The sequence below is a fragment of the Peromyscus californicus genome, unplaced genomic scaffold (assembly GCF_007827085.1).
Source record: "Peromyscus californicus insignis strain IS unplaced genomic scaffold, ASM782708v3 Scaffold_20__1_contigs__length_68692818, whole genome shotgun sequence".
Lineage (NCBI taxonomy): Eukaryota > Metazoa > Chordata > Mammalia > Rodentia > Cricetidae > Peromyscus > Peromyscus californicus.
This window is the reverse complement of record NW_026294503.1, coordinates 40093307-40115322: the sequence shown is the minus strand read 5'-3', so window position 1 is coordinate 40115322 and position 22016 is coordinate 40093307. Positions and strand designations below refer to the sequence as shown.

The 22016-nt window shown below is 53.5% G+C and overlaps 2 protein-coding genes across 2 annotated transcripts; one reads left to right on the top strand and one right to left on the bottom strand.

Annotated features, from left to right (window-relative positions):
- Positions 1 to 515: 515 nt before the first annotated feature.
- Positions 516 to 2366, bottom strand: Psca (prostate stem cell antigen). The gene is made up of 3 exons (XM_052747434.1): positions 2315 to 2366; positions 1073 to 1180; positions 516 to 727 (listed from the first exon to the last, which is right to left on the bottom strand). The coding sequence occupies exons 1-3, from the start codon at positions 2364 to 2366 to the stop codon at positions 516 to 518; spliced, it is 372 nt and encodes a 123-aa protein (XP_052603394.1).
- Positions 2367 to 8157: 5791 nt separating this feature from the next.
- Jrk (Jrk helix-turn-helix protein) lies at positions 8158 to 15679 on the top strand. The gene is made up of 2 exons (XM_052748011.1): positions 8158 to 8424; positions 9795 to 15679. Exon 2 carries the CDS (start codon positions 10205 to 10207, stop codon positions 11879 to 11881), a length of 1677 nt encoding a protein of 558 aa, XP_052603971.1. The 5' UTR covers positions 8158 to 8424; positions 9795 to 10204; the 3' UTR covers positions 11882 to 15679.
- The last annotated feature ends 6337 nt before the right edge of the window (positions 15680 to 22016 follow it).

The following is a 22016-nucleotide window of genomic DNA, read 5'->3' as shown; positions in this document are numbered from 1 at the left end:
TTACAGGCCTACTGTGTTCCGGAGCTCTACAAACATGTGGCAGGTCCACCCACGCCCACCTCCCCCCCCACCGCCCCTGACACCCACAGCGGGTCTCATCTCCTAGGACTCCCAGTACCTCACACCCACCTCCCAGCCTCATTTCTGCCCAGTCTGTCTCATCTCAGCCTTCACCAGACCCTTCCCAAGTGCCGCTGTGCGCTGTGCGGACAGGCTCAGCTCCTGGAGAGTAGGGTGGCGAGGGAGTCCTGCAGCAGAAGCGTGCAGAACTGGTAGGGCACAGTGCTGATGGGGGCGGGGGGGGGGGGGGGGGAGAAGGGGCGCGGGGCAAAGCGCCAGCTGTAGAAATAAAAGCAGCAGAGAGGAGAGTGCACCACCAGGAGAGGCAGGATGAAGGCCAGCCCTTGTGTGGATGCTAGGAGTTGTGGTGGTTGCAGGGGCGGGGGGGGGGGGGGGGGGGGGGGGGGGCGGGGCATCCCTGCACAGTAGAGGCTGTAGTAGAACTCTCCTAGAGCCTATAGATGCCTGGAACCCCACAGCAACAGGCTGCAGAGCACAGTGAGCAGCCCCAGGGTGCTGGCTGGCTTCAGGGTGTGGGCCCCATTGACGTTGCACAGGTCGGTGGAGCAGCACGTGACGTTCTTCTTGCCCACGTAGTAGTTCTCCGAGTCATCCTCACAGTTTGAGCTGCAGCCCTTACTGATAACTGTCACGAGTCCAATGGCCCCTGGGAAGACAGGGTGACACTTGGACTGAAGCCAGGCCTTGCTATTCACCTCCCTGCCCCTGCCTCAGGGCCCCTTCCTGAGCATGCTAAAGCTCTGAATGAGTGAGCAGGGGGAGGAGGGGGAGGGTAGGAAGGTGGAGTTGAGGGTTGGGGTGGCCGAGCAGGAATGTGCAGATCTATGGATAGGTGGGCAGATGGACAGAGGGAGAACTGTGGCAAAGCCCAAAGTCGAGATTCTTTGCTGCTTAGCTGGAGAGGGGAGGGATGCTGAAAAGGCAGGATAGCAGAGTGGCTGGGCAGCAGAGCAAGGGCCGCGAGAACTGTGTGGGGCAGCGGGGGACTCACGGACGCGTGATGTCCAACAACTGTTCTGGCCCTGGCTGCAGTTCTGCACATTCAGGCAGTCTCTGTTGCTCACTTGCGCGGTGCATGAATAGCACTGCAGGGCGGCACCTGTGGATGAAGCGGGAGGCTTGGGGCTCAGAGGCTGGCCAGCTGCACTTCAAGAGAGCCTTCCCAGACACTCTCATCCCCACACAGAGTGGAGAGACACATCTCGGTCCCCTCCAGACTCCTGAAGCAGAAGTCCAAAAACCTCTGACACCCTTCAGAGAGGGCTCTGCGCCAGCCTACCTCACCTCGGTCACCCAAAGCCCACAGTCTGCGCTGTTACTATTTCAGGAATTTAAAGCTTTATTAAACACCTGTGATCCCTGAGAGAGGGGTAAGAGGCCCCAGGGACTGGTCACACTTGGAAAAAGCCCTGCTGGGCACTAGGCTGGAGGGAGGTGCAAAGAGACACTTCCTTAACTTCTGCATGCTGCTGGTCACTGAGGTCATCTGTCTTGGTTCCCTAAACCCAGCTTGCCTCTCAGCCCCTCCTAGACCTCCACGATGCTGTGTGGCAATGGTAGGACCCCTGGGTCCATCCTGCTCTGTGTCTGGGGCAAGTGGCCCCAGATGCCAGGATGTGTTGGTTGTCTTCTCTCTTCAAAAAAATGACAAAGCCAGGGTTCAAGTCACACCTGTAGGAACAGATGCTGAACCCCTAACTTCAGTGGCTACAACCTTTGTGCTGCGTAGGTCTCCAGTGCCTTACAGGCAGCCCCTCCCCCACCCCTGTCTAATGAGGAAACTGAGGCTTTGAGAGTACAGTGACCTTTTTGGAGTCACTTGACGGGAGGGCCCAGCACACTCGATCATCACAGACCGACCACCCAGTGGACTCTCACACTGGAGGCAAAAGGAGATAGACCCTTGAGTCCCCTCTCAAGACATCCTGAATACCTTTCCTGCTCCATTCCTCCCTCCTTACCCCTGTGCCACTTCTCAGCTTGAGACTTTGGGCCCCTGGGCCTCCCTGACGAAGAAGGCCCAGTAGCCCTGTACATCTGTCCCTCAGTGGCTTTTCCGGGAGCCCTTCTGTTCCTCCCAGCCTGCCTCTCACAGGACGATAGAGTCCTCTCTGCAAAGCTGCTCAGGCTCCTTACTCTTCTCTCTCCTATTCCCTCCTCTTAGTCCATCAGCCCCTTTAACATTTCTGCTTCACTCTTCCCTAGCCCTGCCCCATGGCTGTCCGAAGCTTACCGGGCTGCAGGGCCAAGCAGGTGGCCAACAGGACGAAGAGGATTGCCTTCATGGTCGCAATGCGCAGCTGGGAGTGTGCCTCCAAAGGCTTTTTTTTTTATATGGCTTCAGCTGGTGGAGGAGGGTCTGTTACCTACAGTCAACAGTGACAGGTTCCCTGGAGCCAGTGAAAGCCCAGGGACCGGCCCATTCCAATCTGATCTCCCACACCACCCCTCCCACTGCCTGTGTCCTTCTTTGTGGTGCTGGAGGGCACAGCCTATCCAGGGTGTGGCCACTGCCTCTGCTAGAAGCCCTTTCTCAGCCACCCACAAAACAAGGGCTGGAAATCCTAAGACACCCACACTGTGCCTGCCCTTCTCAGGGGAGTGAGGCCAGTTCTGAAACATTACTTTCTTGAGGTTCTCTACTCCCCAAGTCATTTTGGCCAAGACAAAGGTGCATCTGTGGGACCCAAGTGCATGGCACCAAGGCTGTGTTGCCTTCCTGGGGGCCCATGCCCCCTGAAAAAACCGGCCTGGATTGAAGGCCACAATGACTGGCTGCTAAAAGGTGTCACTGAATAGGGGCTCTTCTGGGGTTGCCTTCCTTGGATAGGGACCGAAGAGCCACTGAGGAGTTTGGACAGCCATAAGAGCATGTCCTAGAGTGTTGGAGTGTGCCAGACCCTGGACTAAGGGATCTAGCCTCAGGACCTTGTTTATCCCCCAACTTGGAACTTTAGCTACAAGAGAGTTGGGAAACACAGCTTCCAGGCCACCACTTGATATGTGCTGCTGTCCCCAGACCCACCTGGCACACTGCTCTGCGGTCTGGGGGGCATCCAGCCTACAAAGCAGGGAGGGAGTGGTCAGGCCATCTCTCCCTGGGCAGCCTCCCTGCTGGGCTGTAGTGGCAGTGGCTGTCTCTCTTGAGCAGAGGCCACAGATCTCGTGGGTCAGTCTTCCCCAGCCAGCTCTGACCACAGTTGCCTTTAGATCCAGGGGTTCGGTGCTTCCTACAGCTGTTGGCTTTGGGGTGATTCGTAGTCTTTGTTGTTTGTCTCAACCTGAGGCTCACCTACACCCATCATCCTTCAGCCAGGCTCTCTTGGTAACCTTGCTGGGCACACTGTTGTTCTGGCCAGATGCCAGTGGGTAGAGATGCTGGCCATGGCTGCCATCCACTTGCCCACAACCAGGGACAGTGGTCTCTGGTGTTCTCTTGCCCCTGCTGATAGATCCCTGATTACCCCTTCACCCTAAAAGTCCCCCGAGAACAGCCTGGACTTTAAGGCATGAGAGAGTGTTAAGTATTCCCCTCTAGCCTTGAGGAAACATGCCACATCCCAGCCATGCCCAGACCGTGCAACAACAACATATTGGCCCATGGACTCTACTTGCAGTAATCTGTAATCTCCCCTGCCTGTAATCTCTAGCACTCCTGGGCTGGCCTCTTTTCCCTGTAAATTCTCTCCTTTGGCAGGAAAGAGCCTGTGGCTCAGAGAGAGGGGGGCAAGATCCTGCTCAAGGTCACACAGAGTGAGGGTACCCTCCCCTGGATGCTTTCCTGTTCTCTGCCCACCTAGAATTTCCTCTTAGAACATCCCCTCCTACCACAAAGCCTGCCAGTCCAGGGAGTGCTGTAAGTGCCCACAGCTTGGCTGTGTGTCCATGGAAGGCTGTCTGCCTGCTCCCACCCACCATGATGGCTGCCCCTGGAGAGACCTTGCTTATCTGTCTCGGCACTGGAGGCACCGGCACCCAGCACCAGCTGGAACAGTCATTCCCCAAATATTTACAGGTGTGTAAATGTTTGTCGATCATGCTTGATATGAAGTGAATATTCTAAAGGCGGTAGTTCTTGAATGGAACAAGCCTCCTCCCCCAGGATCAATGCCTAGAGGCAGTTCTGGTTGGCTCAGCCCGGGGGCACTGGATGGATATAGTGGGCACAAGCCAAGATCTGCTCAACACCCACAGTACCAGAAACCTTGCAGAACCTCTGGACCCCAAACACCAGTGATGTCCAGAGGGAAAACTCTGGTCAAAGGGTAGCCTAGTAACCTTACCTCATCTCAAATATTGAAGACTGTGACTATGCTTTTCCTACAGCCCCACCTCTCACCACAGGCTTAACTCTGACCTCAGCCCAACACTGAACACTCATTCTGGTGACTCTAGTCCCCAAACAGGGCAATATCATAGCCAAACCCTGAGTTCTGGCTATGCCCATACATGAGCCTGATCATGACCACATGCTGAACCTTGACCCTGGTCACACTCTGAGTCTTGATCCTTGATACACACTGAGCCCTGATCCTGGTCACTCTTCCTAATCTTGGACACACAGTGAGTTCTGCTTCTGCTCACACAGTGATCCTGACTCTGGTTGCAAGCTAATCCTTGACCCTACCCACACACTGAGTCTTGATCCTGGTCACACTGTGTGCTGTTACTCTAACCACATATTGAGCAGTTGACTCTACTCACACACTGAGCCTGATTATGGTTATAGTATGAGGCTTGATCTTGGTTACACACTTAGCTCTGAACTTAGCTACTGGCCTGACCCTTGCCATTTATGCTTAGGGCATGCACTGAATGCAACCTTGTGGCCTGAACTAAGCATGAATCCTCTGGTGGTACACTTCCTGAAAAGGCCTGAAAAGGCCTATCACAAAGTGCATACTCCCTTCAAGTCTCTCCAAGAGTGAATTGTGGTGATATTGTGTTCACAATAATAGAACAGAACAGCCACTGGATATAGAGGCCAGAAAATGGTGTCACACGCACCTTTAATCCTAGCATTCCAGAGGCAGAGATCCATCTGGATCTCTGTGAGTTTAAAGCCACACTGGAAACAGCCAGGCATGGTTACTCATGCCTTTAATCCCAGAAAGTGAGCCTTTAATCCCAGGAAGTGATGGCAGAAAGCAGAAAGGTATATAAGGTGTGAGGACCAGGAACTAGAGCTGGTTAAGCGTTTAGGCTTTTGAGCAGCAGTTCAGCTGAGATCCATTTGGATAAGGACACAGAAGCTTCCAGTCTGAGGAAACAGGATCAGCTGAGGAATTGGCGAGGTGAGGTAGCTGTGGCTTGTTCTGCTTCTCTGATCTTCCAGCGTTCACCCCAATACCTGGCTCCAGGTTTGTTTTTATTATTCGTGCTACAGTGAATGTGGTCTGGGTATGACCTTGACATGACTCACCCTTAGCCTGGCTCCACTGCCTGAGTCTCTAGTTTTTCTTGTTCTCTCTTTTCCTCCACTGTCCACCACGTTCCCTGGAGAGCCTGCCCGTTCACATAGCAAAGAAGCCACTGTTCTTTGGGTGTGTATTCTCAAAACTATGCCTTTCCATCAGACCCCTACCTCTTCTTAGGGAGCCATCACAGGGTCCCCTGCTTGGACACAAATCATAGTTGGGTGAAACTGTAATTTTGCACATAGATAGCTTTTAAAAGCAAAGCCACCATGTGGAATGCAAAAACCACAACTGACTTCTGTTTATGCCACTGCAGGCCTCCGGAAACATGGTCCCTGAGGTCAGAGGTATGACATGTGCAGCCAGGCCTCCAGGAAGCTGGGTATCCTCTCCCACTGAGGTCCCTATGTTGGGTCCTGGAAGCCAAAGCCACTCCTTGCAAGCTCTGTGTGTGATATGCTGATGAAGTGGTATGGAAACCTTGCCACGTGAAGGAGTGTGGGTATTGGTCAAATGTACAGTATGTGTGACTTGTGAGAGTGAGCATATGTACAAATATGAGTATTGGGGGTACTGTCCTGGAGTACCCCCTGGACAGTGGGCTGGAGGTCTGAAACTCCACAGGCCCTGTTGCATCCTGGGACATGTCCTAGTTTTAATCTCCATGGCCTCTGCTTACCCAGAGGTGATTTTTTTTTCCCCTCAGCATTATTCAAGGCTCTGTCTGCAACACCCACTTCCCACAGGCTCCCAACTGTCATCAGCTAGCCTTTGCTTTAAATCTCTGAGAAATGTCCGTTTGTCTTCACATGCCCACTCCTCCTTGGAGACAAGTCAGTGAGACAGAGAGGCCTGAGCAACCTTGTAAGGCAGAATGGGAGGTTGGTGATTTCTCCACCTGAGTAATGGGCACCCCTGCCGTCCAGGCCTTTTTCAGGCAAAGGCTTGCAGGAAGAGGGACAGTCTTGCAGGGATGATCCAGGCACTTGGAAGATGGCCGAGGTAAGCTAGACCATGATAAGTGATCTGCCAAGACCGACCCTTTCCAAGGCCACTTTAGATAAGCCGGGAGGGCAAGTCTGGCTGGTGAGGAGGCCGCAATGGTACGAGAGTCACCTCAAGGGTTTAACTATGGATTAGTGGGAGGGAGCAGAGGGGACCTCTTGGTGCCAGGTCCAAGGGGACACCAGTCTTTCTCTCTTCCTGAACCCTTCCCCATGGCTAGCGTGAACTCAGTCCTTTAGATGACAACAAGGGCCCTGGAGTCATGTGCCAAGACCCACTTCCATACCGAGCCCTCCCACTAGAGAAGTGTGTGATCCCAGGTTCACAAGATGGCAGCAGAGAGCCACATGCAGGGGCAGCGCCAGCCATCCCAGGGGAGTCCAGAAAACTGTCAGAAATGCTTAGGGCTCTGGGTTCCAGTCACACCACATGCCTGGTATCCTCTGTGACTCAGTTTCCTCCTGCATTCCTCACGCATTTAACTTTATCATGCAGTTCATGACCCAGAGCCACCTGCTGCAAGACAATGGCTGTTCCAAGCCACTGTTTCAGGACAGCTCACAGTGCAGCAGCAACAGTTGACAATGAGGGAAGGGCAGAACAGGACCAAGGAGGAGGCAATAGACCGCCAGGGCATGGACCAGAGGTCAGGCAGATGGAGCGGGAGGGGAAATCCAAAGGATGGATTCTGGGGGCAGGGCTAACCAGAACCACTTCACTGGATGTGAGGGAGTGTTCAGAGTGACCCTTAGTGAATGGGAAGGTGGAACTGCCAGGAAGCACTATGTGTCCTGGGGGTGGGGGTGGTGTGGTGGAGGGAGGTAAGGGGAGGTGAGGGGGGGGATTGCCAGGCTGGTCAGGAGGCTCCTGATCTTCATTTCAGAAACACTGTGTTCAAGGTGCATGTGAACAGCTATGTCCAGGTGCTTGGCAAAAGACAGACATTTGGACATGGGGGGATAGATTCTGGAAGGAGACATGGATTTGGGAGCCACCCAAACCCCAGGACTGGAGATCCCTAGGGTGTGTGAATAGAGGGAGCAAAGGATCCGACCAGAGAGGGTGGGGAAGAGTGGGCAGAGGGTCCTAGGTGCTCAGGCAAGGGTGTGAATTAAGGAGGAGCAAGTTTCCATAATCTGCGTTTCTATGGCACCGTGACAAACTGCCCCAGTGTGGAGGCCTGAAACAACACAATTCCGTTTTCTCACGCTTCTGCAGGCCAGGGTACTGAGATAGGGACGCCACCAGGGTTGTATTCCAAAAGAGGATGTTTCCTGGCCTTTTGGAGCTCCTGTAAGCCACTTGGACTTCTTGTTGGTATAGCCTTCCTCCGTCTTCAAAACCTAGGGCCCAGCCTCTGTTGTCCCTTCACTGCCTCCATTGAAGTGTCTTCTTTATATTCTGATTCAGGTATGGTTCACATGCAAAAAGGTTCATCTCATCTAAAGGTCTCCCAAAGCCTCCACGCTGCACTCCGTTTCAAATCTCAGCATCAAAATCCTCTAAATTGGGCACATTTTGAACTCTAAGTTAACGGAAGGATCCATAGGGATGGAAAGGGATCCTGGAAACTGGAGGGTCTTGGGAACCTCCCACCACAAGGTGGCGCTGGACTTAGCCTCCCGTCCGTGCTCGCCCGGCCACGGTTCCCAGGACCGGACGCTCAGCCCGGGCTTCCGCTCCTCATGAACGCGCGGCTCCCTCTGGCCTTCGTCGTTCTACGGGCGGGGGGAGCTGCCGAGCCGGGGCTGCTCTGTTGTTCAGCCGCGGTGTAGCGAGCTAGGCACCACTGAGAATAGAAGCCTCCCGGTGGTCTAGAGCGTCCCCGGAAGTGGCTCGGGGGAAGGCCGCGAGGAGCGGACCGGTGGAGAGCTGCGTGGCCGGCATTTCCGGCCAGTAGTGGCGGCTCGGGGGTCCTCAGGTGAGTGGGGCCGGGCCGGGCCGGGGCCACCGCGAACGGTGCTGGAGGCCAGGCCCACGGAGTCGGGCGCGCGTTGTCGTTTCCCCGCCCGGAGCGCCTGGGGACTAGCGGATCCCTTCTCAGGAGTCCCGGGATCGGGTCCCCTCGGCTCCCACGCGCTCCACTAGCACGCAGACCGGGCAAGCTCCGTTGTTCCTCTCCTCCTGGGACCCTTCATCCATCGTCTCTTGCCTGTGTTTTGAGTTTTCTCTCAGTCCGTCGTCCGGGCTGCAGCCCAATGGCAGGTCGTTTCTTAGACCCGTCCTCCAGATGCCTCAGGTCCGACTCGAAGAAATTTGCCTCTCCCCTTAGGAGCTTACATTCCCGCCCCCAGAAGAGTAGTCCATTAAGTCCCTGTTCAAGTGGCCCTGGGTGGTTAGTGCTTCCTTTGAAGTTCCGAGGTTAGAAGCCTCCCGGATTTCTGCAGCCACGTTTAGGAGGTTCTAAGTAGTACAAAATTCGAATTTTCCCTCTCTTCCTCTTTTTCCTTCCTGGCCCTGTACTCAAAGCAGTTCTGCCTCTGTCTCCCAAGTGCTAAGATGGCAGGTTTGAGCCACCACAGTCAGCTTGGCAAGATTTCATTTCTGAAGTGTGTGTTCAGCCCCTTAATCACTCTCTACACATCTGCAGGGCAGGCTCCAGGAAAGAGCCATCATGAGCTGGGCCTCCTTACAGAAGCTTGTCTCTCCCTCAAATTGCTGCAGAATTCCTCAGCTCCTTGGGTTTGTTATTAAATGTTCCCCCCTGAGAGCAGACTGTGGCCTTGAATTCCTTCTGTCCCACAGTGGGGTGCACACAGCAAATGTTGTACATGCCAGCGGTATGCACACCTCCCTCACTGGCTAGAATGGGAGACCCTTGGGGACCAGCACCAAGTTCTGCAGACCTGAGGGAGGGAAGCGGGTCACACAGCTGGCTGGTGACATGCTGGCATTCCCCGTGTCTATTCGGAACTCTTGCACATTTGAATAAATGTCTCCTGTCTCTTACGTTGTGGTCTCAGGTACACTTTTGTGCTGCTCATGGAAGTAACCCTGTAGCCTTCTGTCTCATCAAATGCTTGATTGCAAGGATCTGCCCAGCTAAGGTTTGGCGGGGGAAGGCGAAGGCAGAGGCCATTAGAAATGCATTGTGACTCTTACCTTTTCCGGACAGTTATGAAGGTTGCTGGTGCTGCTTGCTCTGTGGTCTGCAAGGAAGGGCTAGTTAACAGACTGGAGAGCCAACCCCAGGCCAAGTGGCACTGATGTTTGAGGTGACGCTTTCCAGTGACTCTAAGCCCATCTTGATTGTTCTTAGTAACATTTCTTTCTTTCTCCTCTGCTTTCCAGTTCCTGAAGTGTATGGGTAAGACAACGTTGTGAACCCTGGTGAGAAGTATTCCCAGCTCAGAAACCTGGACACTGTTGAAGGGGAAAGCTGCCACCTTTTGCCATCTGTGTGAAGGCTCCAGCTACACCCAGCAGTCCAGGGTAACTCACCCTGTCACCTCCCCTGAAGGGAACAGCAGTCGACTACATTACTAGGATCTGAGGCCTAAGTGGGCTGGAGCCCCAATACTGAAGGGAAACTGAGGCAAGATACTGCTGTAGGCAGAGAACAGAACCAAGAATGAGCCTGGCTTGAGCCTAGGCTCGGTCCCGTGGGCAGGCAGACAAGAAAGGGGGAAACTGGCCCCGGGCGCCAGAGAAAACCATAGTCAGGGAAGGACAGGCAGAGCCCCAGCCTGGACCACCTCCTCATGGCCTCCAAGCAAGCTGCAGCCAAGGGCAAGGGGGAGAAGCGGAAGCGAGTGGTGCTGACCCTGAAGGAGAAGATCGACATCTGCACTCGGCTCGAGCGTGGTGAGAGCAGGAAGGCACTGATGCAGGAGTATAACGTGGGCATGTCCACTCTGTACGACATCAAAGCCCACAAGGCCCAGCTGCTCAGGTTCTTTGCCAGCTCAGACTCTCACCAGGCGCTGGAGCAGCGGCGTACCTTGCACACGCCCAAGCTGGAGCACCTGGACCGAGTGCTGTATGAGTGGTTCCTGGTAAAGCGTGCCGAGGGCATCCCTGTGTCGGGCCCCATGCTCATCGAGAAGGCCAAGGACTTCTACAAGCAGATGCGGCTGACAGAGCCCTGTGTGTTCTCCGGAGGGTGGCTTTGGCGCTTCAAGGCCAGGCATGGCATTAAAAAGTTAGATGCCTCTAGCGAGAGGCAGGTGGCTGACCACCAGGCTGCGGAGCAGTTCTGTGTCTTTTTCAGGAGCCTCGCAGCTGAACATGGACTGTCTCCTGAGCAGGTGTACAGCGCTGATGAGACAGGTCTGGTCTGGCGGTGCTTGCCAAATTCCACCCCGGATGATGGGCCTATGCCCCGCTTCAAACAGAGCAAGGACAGACTGACTGTTTTAATGTGTGCCAATGCCACCGGCTCCCACAGAATCAAGCCCTTGGCCATCGGGAAGGGTGGTGGCCCCAGAGCCTTTCGAGGCATCCAGCACCTGCCTATTGCTTACAAGGCCCAGGGTAATGCCTGGGTAGACAAGGAGATTTTCTCAGACTGGTTCCATCATATTTTTGTCCCCTCCGTGCGAGAGCATTTCAGAACCATAGGCTTGCCTGAGGACAGCAAGGCAATTCTCTTGTTGGACCATTCCCGAGCCCATCCCCAGGAGTCCGAGCTGGTGTCAGAGAATGTCTTCACTATCTTCCTGCCTGCCAGTGTGACCTCCTTATTGCAGCCCACAGAGCAGGGCATTCGCAGAGCCTTCATGAGGCTCTTTATTAACCCTCCTGTGGCCTTACAGGGCTTCCCCACCCGGCACAGCATGAATGATGCCATAGTCAATGTGGCCTGTGCCTGGAATGCTCTGCCTAGCCAGGTCTTCAGGCGGGCCTGGAGGAAGCTGTGGCCCACTGTCACATTCGCCGAAGCTTCCTCCTCTGAGGAGGAAGCAGAGTGCTGCAGCATGAAGCCTCACAATAAGACTTTTGCACACATCCTTGAGCTCGTGAAAGAAGGGCCCTCCTGTTCTGGCAGCAGGCTTCAGAACAGCAGGGCTGAAGAGCAGGCTGTGGCAGGGAGGGACATGGATGAGGCCCCTGCTGTTGGGACACCGTCTCAGGCCACTGGGCACGCAGAAAAGGCAGAGAAAGATGCTGGTGAGGATGAGGAGGCCGCCTGGGAGCAGGCAGCCACCTCCTTCCAGGCACTTATGCACTTTGCAGAGCGGCAGCCATGTTTCACCATGCAGGAGGTGGGGCAGCTGCGGGTACTGCACACGGTGTTCAGGAGACAGCAGCAGTTGAGGCAGCCCCGAATGGCTCTCAGGGCTGTGATCAAACTTGAGACCCTTCAGGAGCACCCCGGTGTGTGTGTGGCCACAACCCCCTCCACCTTGCCCTGCTCCTCTGCAGCAGGTGATAACTGAAGATGTCTGTATCTGCTGACCCCCTGCAGCTCGGCTCTGTAGTGTGTGCCGCCGTGGGGCTCAGACTGCCTGCTAGGCAGGAGCGCGTGCTCCGATGAGAGCAAGCGGGACTCGAGCCCCAGGAGCAGGGCTCCTGTCAGGGTGGCTCCTGGTTTACACAGAGGGTTCCCTATGTTCTGGCTAGTTGTTTGACTGTATCTCCTAGCACAGGTGTGTATCTTGAATGGCAGGAGACCTGTGCCCGCCCTCAGTGCTCTGGAACTCTCCTAGCTGCAGTTGGGTCCAGTGGGCCAGCTCTGCCTCTGGTGTTGGAAGACTGAGCCACGTTATCAGGTTGAAGTGCCTTGAGGGGTGTACCTCCAACCCTCAGGAGGCTCTCTCTCTCCCCAACTGGTGAACCCCCAAGCCCAGTCCTGAGGGCACTGGCTTCAGTTCCTGACCTCAGTGCTCACATCCCCCTACTAGGCACCCTGCCGTCCTCTTGGTCTGAGCCCACCTCAGCCATGGACAGACTCAGTGGTGAGACTCTCGTGTCCCTGTCAGCAGCAGGCCCTACCTCTAGGGGTCAGGGTCCATGGAGACACTGCATGTTAGTTTTAGCATTGCTCAGAGGCCGACATGTGTCCAGAAGTCCGTGCTCCCCAGAACTTCGAAGTAACAGCCTTTATGTGGACAGCACTTGGTGACTTGGGGCTCAGCAGGGTAGGCAGGTTAGCAGTAATCCTGTGGAAGATGTCTCTGCACTAGTTGGTTCTGTGGAAGCCGGCTGTCAGAGAACATGACTTTCCCTGACCTTGGAGCTGATGAGTAGCACCATGGCTACTGTGCCCGTGACTCCCAGTGCCCTTTGTCTGCAGCGGTTAGCTCTCTGTTCTTTCACCATGGCTTTGTCCTTGACCCCCACTGCCTTTGGGGTTCATGTAGCTGAATGGCCACAGTTTTCACTCCAGTGTTGGACAGCTGCTTCACCAGGAGACTTTTGCCTGTGGAACCTCTGAGAGCCAGGGAGGGGGCCTTGAGGAATGTTGGTTTGTGTTTCTATGTCTGTCCAAACACTGAGGATGGATGTTGCAGACCACTCTAGTTGTGGCTGGATGTCTTGCTTTACCTGCATGTGTGAACATTATAACTGGGTTGTTTTTAGAAGTCTTCGTTGTGATTCTTCGGTCCCTGTTGACAGGAGTCATTGTTCTGTCACACCTCTTTTTCTGTGTGTCTAAGTGACATTGGTATGCTCATGTGCTGTGTGGTTTCTGGCTACTATGGGGACTGTTGTGTTACTGTTGTGGCTACTTGAGCTGCTGCAAGTCAGAGGTTGGAAGTCACGATGCCTGCAGGATCAGATGATGGACATGTGGAGGGAAAGTCTCACCCTGGGAGGATGGGGCAGGGCTGGGGGAGCTCCTGGGTCCGTAAGGTTTGTGCCCATGAGACCACACTCCAGGACCAGTGCTGGCTGACGTTGAGAACCTGCTCCTGGTGTTGCCACCTACTAGATTTGTGATGTCTCTTCCCAAGGCACCTTCCAGAACAACCGAGGTGGGCAGGCCTCTTTGTCTTCAGAGAACCAAATGTTCTGCCTTCCCATTCTGCAGCCATTAGCAGCTAGCTTCCGTGAGGCTTGTGCTAGCGGTGTCTAGGTGCAGACTTGGGGAAGGGGTGTCAATGCCCTGAGAGCATGCATTTCTGTACTGCCTCCCATGTATACTCGGAGAATGCCCAAGGCACTTCCCCTTAGGACCAGCCTCTTAGAAGCCCAAGCAGTCTAGTGTTTTAGCCTCAGAACCTTTTCCCCAAGCACTCTGAGGTGGTAGAGCCAGTGTGTCAGATGTAGAGACAGACCTGGCAGGACCTCATTCCCTTTCCCTTTGCTCATTGGTCACTGAGGCCCTCAGAAAGCCCTGAGTTCTCCAGGGCAGAATGTGCTCTGGTCCCTCTCTATACTGTCTGCTTCCTCCTTTGCCTCTCAGATACCTGTGTAGCCTAGGCTGGCTTAGAACTGCAGCCCTGCTTCAGCCTCCTGTGTGCTAGTATCATGGGTGTGCGCTGCTGTGCTTGGCGCCTTCCTGCTTCCTACCAGGAACCAGGCTGTTGTTCCATTGACAGACATTGGGCACTGTAGTGTCGCAGTTGCCCAACTGCTCCCTCCCCACCAGCAGAGCCTTTTCTCCCTGTATATTAGTCAGAGACCCTCCACATCACCTCTCAGAGGTTAGTTTGTCAACTCTAGCCCCGTGCTTCCAGGAGCCTGGGATGTTGGCAACCCTTGTTTTCTCAACAGGGCCAGCATAGGACTGCTCCTTCCTCTAGATAGGCACAAGGAGCTGATGCCCATAGTCCATTCCGGGTCCAGCAAGAGATAGATATCATTTCCAGGGTGTGCAGTTTCCTCTTCAAAGGGATGGGTACCTTGAGCCCTACCTGAACCTTTGCAGATGTCTGGGGAAGATCGTTCTGTTAGCATTTGGTTGGAGAATATTGTTTCCTGTTTATGAGGGCCTGGGTAAGACTGTACCCCCTAACCAGTACTTGCTGCTTGGTGGAAGAGCAGAAGCACCCTGTTACAGCCCTGTGTGTTGTCTCCACAAAAGTACATCCACAGCAAGACAAGAAGCCTTTGTCCTGTGGGTGGAGGATGGTGAGCAATGGGTGGGCAAGTTGGGTTAACAGGGTGAGTGGGTAGAAGAGGCTGCTGCCTTGCCCAGTTACCTAGGTGGAAGCTAGAGTCTATTGGGAAGCAACTTCATGACCAGCTGCACTGAACCTCAGTACCATGTGATCTCAGAAAGAGAAACTGGGAGAGAATCCTGAATGGGGCTGTGATGGCTGCTGTCACCTCCTTTGTTAAGATTGAGTCTGAGGTTAGCTAGAAGAGGACCCTGTGGGAGGGTCCAAATCTGGAATTTGAAGCTGGGATCATCCTCTTGTGAGCCTGGCCCCCAGTGAGAGGATACCCTGAACTTAGCGGGGTGGTAGCTGTGATGTGTCGGGGAGATAGTGAGGCTGTGGAGTGGACTGCCCTTAGTCCTGGCTCCTGCTCGTTTACATGGTGGCCTTTTGCCAGCTTGTCCCTGCCTGCCTTCAGCCCCACCGCCAGAGCACTCCTTGCATCCCCAATGAGTGTCATGCCGTCCTTGATCATGGGACGGTAGGTTTTTAAGTAGGGAATCCAGGGCTCCCTGGTGAGTGACAGGACCAGCTGCAGCCTGGCTGAATCTAACTTGAGATTGTTTTGTTTGTGGTCCCAAGGATGTAACCCCCAGCTCTTACCCCTTATCATGTGTTTAATAGCAGAGCGGCTTAAGCTCCAGGGAAGGGAGGTAAGCCAGGGTGTAGTGCCCCTTAAGGGGAGCATCCTAAGGCTGGAAAACCATGGGAGCACTTGTATGATGGGGGGAGAGTATGCCGGGGTCCTAATGCCTCTTCTGGATGCTTAGCCCTCTGGATGGGGTTGATATAGCTCCCTCTGTAGGACTCCTAGGCCAGGGTTATTTTCCCACTAAGTGCCTAGCCCCCTGTCCAGAACCCTGGTTACCTCATGCCCTTGTATCCCTGAGATCACAGCCCCAACCATCAGCATCATCCTGCCTCTGCTCCCCTAGCCCAGCACCAGCCTGTGGAGGAGCTTGTCCAGATGAAGGGACCTGCCCCTGAGAGATGGGAGAGCTTTCCGAAGCTCACAAAGGACAGGAGGTAGAAAAGACAAAAGTTGCATTCTGTGGCTAAACACATCAATAAAAGGCCTTCTGTGGAATGCAGCAGAAGCACCGCCCAATAAAATTGTGTCCCCACCTGCCACCTCTATGGTAGTAAATTCACTGTGTACTCAGCCCTTACAGCCCTTCATGCCTGTGTTCCTTGTGATCTCTGAGTCAGGGCTGGCAGCTGCCCAGAGTGCTGAATTGGTTCTCTGTCCTACCGCTGGGGACAGGCATGTTCCCTGTAGTCTGGGCTTCCTAAGGAAGAAGGCCACAGTGAAGTTTGGGGCTTCTGGGCTGTGGCCTCCTGCATAAGGATTCCTGGGAATCATGGGAAGGCTGAAGAAACAGACCAGCTTCCATGGGTACCCAAAATGGTCAGAGAAGTGTGGAGTGGAAGGACACTAGGGGGCTCTCTCCTTACACGCCACCATCTCTGCACAGAAGGTTTGTGCCCTCTGGGGTGAAGATAGAGACTTACCCTTGCTCACTTCTGTAACATCCCATCCACAAGACCATGTATACAGCTGTGCTGAGACTATTAGGATGGACCCATTGGTAACCAGCTCCTGGCTCATTCTCCCAACAGGAACACTCCACATCGTCCCACAGTCCTGCAAGGCTAGGCAGGTTTATGCTTGCTGAAGACTGCGCAGACTCCCAAAGCTTCCATCTCTTCATTTTAGTAGTAATTATACAAGCAAACCTGAGCATGCAAAAGACTCCCCGAAGCCTTGGGCATTCTGCAGCCAGCCACCTATCTGTCCCCCTTCCTGGGAACTCCTGTCCTGGTGAGCATTTAGAAAACACTCCTAACTGAAGGGGTCTGCAGTGTCTGTTTCCTGCAGGCTCTACTATGGCTGCCTGGTCCCTATATACTCCATCAGCTCTGTGTCAGGCTCCACACTGTAGCTTGGCCACTATGCCACCCAGTCACAAGGTCACACTGTTAAGCAGCTTCTCTCCTGGTGGGGAAGCCAGGTCCTCAGCTGCTGTTCTGGTCAAGGGCTTCTGAGCTTTTCCTACTAATTGGATTTTATTTGCTGACATTAAGTGGCATGTGGGCTGACAGGCCTAGCTTCTTACTTGATAAATGGGATCAGAATGTCATTGTGAGTCCTTTAAAAGCTTTATAAAGGAAAGCTATGCCTGTCACCATGCCCAGTATCTAACCCTGTGCCAACCTCTGCAAGCCTCCAGTGTGTCTTCTCTTACCTCCTCTCTCAATGACCTGAGAACATCCACATCTACCAGACCTCTTCTGAGGCTTTCTCACCCCATCCCCTACAAGCCTGGATAGGGTTGGTGCTGATGTTGCTGCAGTAAGGCTGTGAGTCATTTGCATACTGAATTCATGAAGGGTCTGCTTGGTGAAAGAATCCAGGAAATTGTGTGGGGTCCCTGTCTATGATCCCCAGGGCGGAAAGGGGAGGCTGATGGAGCCTGGCAGCTGAGAAGCTGGTCTTTAATGAGGCCAGAAGTTCTGTTTTGGAAATGTGTAGTGAGGGCCACACATCTGTGAATGCAGTGATGACTGAAATGGTGCCTCATGGTATGTGTGACTTAACCAGCCAGATCGAAAGAGGAAGTGTTCACCCTGGAGTCTCGGATGGGCACAGAAAACTTCAGGGCACACCTGGGGCCACCAGGAGTCCTACAATATCAGGAAGAATACAGGGGTGAAAGAGGGGGACAGAGTCACTCATGGGAGTTGGAGCCACTGCCTGAGACATCACACAAGGCAGAGAGGGAAGAAATGCCTGCCTGTGCTTCTGTTCCTCACTTCCTGTCTCCCTATAGCTGTGCTCCTTGGCAAGGCTTGTGAGAAGCCATCAAAGAAGGTTGGAAGGGAACATGAAGAGCCAAGGGGAGGGAACACTGAGCAAAAGTCACACCATGAGCAAAGGTTGGTCACACGTGTGGGTGCCAATGGTTACACCATCAAAGGTGGCTGGCTTTGTCTCTTTCCTTGAATTTGTGGAGTACCTACTAAAGCTAAGGCCCTGGAGATATCATTGTGTACATAAGAACATCCACAATGGCTTGGGTACCAAGTCAGAGAGGCAACTCAAGAGAGGCCTTGACCCCTTGAGGGTTTGCCATAGGCTCAGGGAAAGGCAGGCATCAGTTGCAAATAAGAACCAGATGTTCACAGATACAGTGTCAGGCCTTCACTAGCCTAATCATCTGCCCATCCATCTGTTCACTGATTCATCACCTATACATCCACTCAACCTAATACCCACTCTTCTATCTAGCTACAGTTCTGTCTATCCATCCAACTACATAACACACTCATCCATTCATCTATCTGCTTGCTTATCTTTCATCATCCAAGCATCATCCATCCATCACCCTCCCATTTATTATCTATCATCCATCCATCATTTATATCTATCCATCCATGTATCATCCAAACATCTTCCATTCCATCATCTATCTGTCCATTCATTCATCTGTCTGCACATCCATCATTCATTCATTCATCCATCCTTCTACTCACCTATTCCTCAACCATCCTCAGTATCTATCCATTTACCCATGTGTGCTTATTCACCATCAGTTCATTCATCCATCACTCACCTAATATCCATGTATCATCCAGCCATCTACCCACCTATCCACCTGTCTGCTCATCCACCGTCTCTCTATCTACCCAACTGTCTACACTACTTCTACCTCCTTGCCCATCTGTCCACTCAGCTACTCAGTTCACCTTCCACTCATTCACCACCTATCAATCTGTGCATCTGACACTGTCGCCCTCACGGAACACCTTGGTCTGTACCTGTCATACTCCTTCCAGGGCTTACTAGATTAGAAATCCTTCCTCCTGTGAACATCTGAGGCCAATGCCTCATCTATACTTATAAGCAGAGTCCATGGTGTGTTCCTTGCCAGTTTGCCTCCTGGGGTCATAATCTGCCAGGCCTTCCTACCTTACGGATGGTGAACAGAGGCCAGAGATGGAGGCTGCAGCCTTGAGTGACCAGTTCAGACCAGCTGAGCTGAGCTGTTGTATTTGCTGCCTCCTCCTCCTCCTCCTCCTCCTCCTCCTCCTCCTCCTCCTCCTCCTCCTCCTCCTCCTCCTCCTCCTCCTCCTCCTCCTCCTCCTCCTCCTCCTCTTCTTCTTCTTCTTCTTCTTCTTCTTCTTCTTCTTCTTCTTCTTCTTCTTCTTCTTCTTTCTTCTTTCTTTCTTCTTTCTTCTTTCTTCTTCTGTTTGGATCTTGACTGTTCCTGTTCCTGGGCATAGGCTGTGCTAGACTTACTGCATACTACAAACACAAGTTTCCTTACCTCACTTTGCAGATGGAAAGCCTGAGGCCTGGAGGAGCGGGGTCCCCCATGTCATTTTACCTAGGCTCCCACTGTGGAGGCAGGCAGCCTCTAAGCCTCCTAAGTCATTTTGTAGTCTGCTCATTGTCCCTTGACAGTCTCCAGACCAGTGTCCCCATAGATAGAGTCACAGCCCGTCTGAGGGATGGAGATAGGCAGTGGGCCTCAGGATGGGTCTAGGGCCCTTTAGTGAGGACAAGACTAGGCTTAGTCATCTGGGGTTGGTGTCAAGCAGCTCATCTCCCTGGACTACATTTCAGAAACTTCCAGAATTGACTCTGCCCTGGCATCCCCCCCCCCCCAACACACACACAGAGGTGTTACCCAGGGCAGGCGTCAGTGGCTCCTCTGAGGAGGTTCCTGCCATCCAACCACTCCAGAGTCACCACATGGTGGAGGGGTCACCATGAGTCTACCTCCCTGGTCTGGTTCTCCCATCACCTGTCTGCTGAGCACAAGGTAGGGCTGCAGCCTCTCTTGGAGACTTGGTGATTCTCCATTTTCTTCCTCAGTTTTTATTGAGCACTTTCTGTGTGTTAGGTCCCAGCATGGGTACTGGAGATCCTCAAAGGTCCTGTGATGTGAGAACTGTGGATCCCAGGGCAGCCGTTGTCTTAGGGACTGATGGTAATGAGGCCTTTGCCCGAGTGACTTCAAGGTCCAGGTCTCCATCCTGGCTCTGTATCCCATTAAGTTTGGGCAAGGTGAGGATGTCTCTCTCTGAGTAGATGATGAAGTAGGGAGGTCTCAACTTGGCTCAGACTGTCTGTCTCCTTCCACCCTTTGCCTAGGGGCAGGCCTGTCAGCCACCTAGAGGCTAGATGTGCCTAGGATGGGGCCAGCTCTGCCAGTGATGCCACAGTGGGTACTAGACCACAGGCCACCAATCACAGTCCTCTTGGCTTTACTTAAAGTGCAGGTCAAAGAGTTTCTCCCACTTGGGAGAGACCGAGAGACCAGGCCAGTGGAAAGCAGGAGCTCCAAGCCCCGGGGGTGCAGACCAGCATGACTTTCACATGGCGCTCTTGCTCTGTTCTCCCCTGGGCCCACACAGGGAGAAGAAAGGATCTTTTTGGGGTGGACAGGATTTGGCCCAAAGGAAGGGACTTGCTGAATGTCCCCAGAAGAACAAGCCCAAGGGATGGGAACACATTGAGCAAAAGTTCACCGAAGAAGCATTTTGGTTTTTACTGCTTTCCCTCAGGGGTTGGAAGCAGCTCCCAGCACACTATGGGTCATAGGCAGAGGAGATGCAGTTACTTCTGGCTGACTACCGAGGTCCAATTATCAAAGTATTGAAGTGCAGCAAGCAGAAGCCCCCTTTTGGCTCACCTAATTAACATGCCCAATTAAAAATCAAACACCTCATCCTAACATGGGGTTTCCCCTTGTACCTTTATAAACCTCCATTTTACTATGGGTCATGTCCGTCTCCTCTCTATCCAGAGGCAGTCCTTTGCCATCCCCTCCCCCCAGGACAAATACTTCTTCCTGTGCAATCACCAGCAGGTCCTCAAAGCAGGGGTAATAAGTAATAAGCAGCCAACCTGGTCAGGATGTCGATAGCTGGGTCCCACTGCAGGGAGATGTTTTATTTTCTTTCTTTCTTTCTTTTTCTTTTTTCTTTTCTTTTCTTTTTTTTTTTTTTTTGGATTTTTTGAGACAGGGTTTCTCCGTGTAGGTTTTTGGTGCCTGTCCTGGATCTCGCTCTGTAGGCCAGGCTGGCCTTGAACTCACAGAGATCCACCTGGCTCTGCCTCCCAAGTACCAGGATTAAAGGTACCACCACTGCCTGGCTGCAGGGAGATGTTTGAGAAAACCTCTCAGGAGGACCCTGGCTGAACCAAAGCGGGTAAAAGTGTACTGTCTAAAGGTTTCTACAACTGAGCAAAAGATATGCAAAAGTTCAAACTCTCTAAGGCAGGAGTGAGTGGACTGGGCTGCAGAATCACAAGCTGGACCTTTGGGGGACAGACAAGACGGGCCACCTCTCATCTGTGGGCTGGAGGGACCATGGCCAGGCTAAAGGGGTCCTGCTGAGCCATCACTTCAGACAGCTGATGGACACATGGAGACAAGGCAAGGAGTGCCTCTGAGGCTGGCCCCTGTCTACCCAGACTCCTGCTGTTCCCTAGGAGGAGTAGGGGAGCCAAGGTTCCCAGGAGAGGGAAACTGGGTCTCTCTCACCTACCTGTTTCCCATGAGGCCCTATAACATTTAGGTAACAATCTAGGACTGACAATCTAGGACTGGATTGCAATCTCCACAACAGGCCAGTGGCCCAGGACAAGAAAGAGGAGGCTGGCTGGAGTCCAGGAACAGCTTCCTCCAGGGTAGCAGGTGAGTGGCTGGAGGTGAGGGTGCAGAAAGCTGACGGACAGCCTCAGGAGGAGCAAGTGGCCAAATAAGGGACTAAACCTTGGTGGCTAGCTTTAGGAATGGAATGAAATGGTTTTTAGCAAGGCAGAAGGGATGAAGAGAAGGGCAAGGCCTGCCGTGCCATGCTAGGGCTGGCCAGAGTCCCTCCAGGTTTTTTCAGAAACCTTTGTTCCACAGGAGACAGCAAATGTTCACAAGTGATGTTGTGGATGGATTTCCTGTGAGTGTTCCAGAGGAAGTGGGGAGTGTGGCAGGAAGGGTGCTGGGAGTGTTGATAACTGAGAGCCTTGTTCCTGCTGTATTCCTGGGTGGACCAAGGTCACGGCAGTAAACATTTCCCCCACAGGCTCTGGGGAAGGGGCTGCTCTTGCTGAGAGACCCCGAGGAAGCTCAGGGGTCCCCTAAAGCTCTGATGAGTGAACAAAGCTGTGGACAATTTGTCCTAGCTCTATCCCAGTGCCGCGCACTCTCTGGATCTCTGTGCTCTGTGACGCCAAGGTTCTAGACACAAAGGCCTCTTTCTGCTGCAGAGGATGCTTGGGTACCTGAGAGGTGAGTCACCCAGTGATGCTGAATAAGTGCCTGCGTCAGCACCACCACAGCACAGCATATCACAGCACAGCACAGTACAGCACCAGCCAGCGTACCTGGGAGAGGAACCAGAGCAGGAAGGGTGGCAGGGAAGAAGAGGGCCAGGGAAGAAATAGGGAGATGGAGGGATG

Coding starts and splice junctions, on each gene's coding strand:
- Psca (XM_052747434.1), bottom strand. CDS start 2,366: ATGAAGGCAATCCTCTTCGTCCTGTTGGCCACCTGCTTGGCCCTGCAG. Junction 1,181..2,314: donor CTGCTTGGCCCTGCAGCCCG/GTAAGCTTCGGA, acceptor CTTCATCCACAG/GTGCCGCCCTGCAGTGCTAT. Junction 728..1,072: donor TTGTTGGACATCACGCGTCC/GTGAGTCCCCCG, acceptor CTGTCTTCCCAG/GGGCCATTGGACTCGTGACA.
- Jrk (XM_052748011.1), top strand. CDS start 10,205: ATGGCCTCCAAGCAAGCTGCAGCCAAGGGCAAGGGGGAGAAGCGGAAG.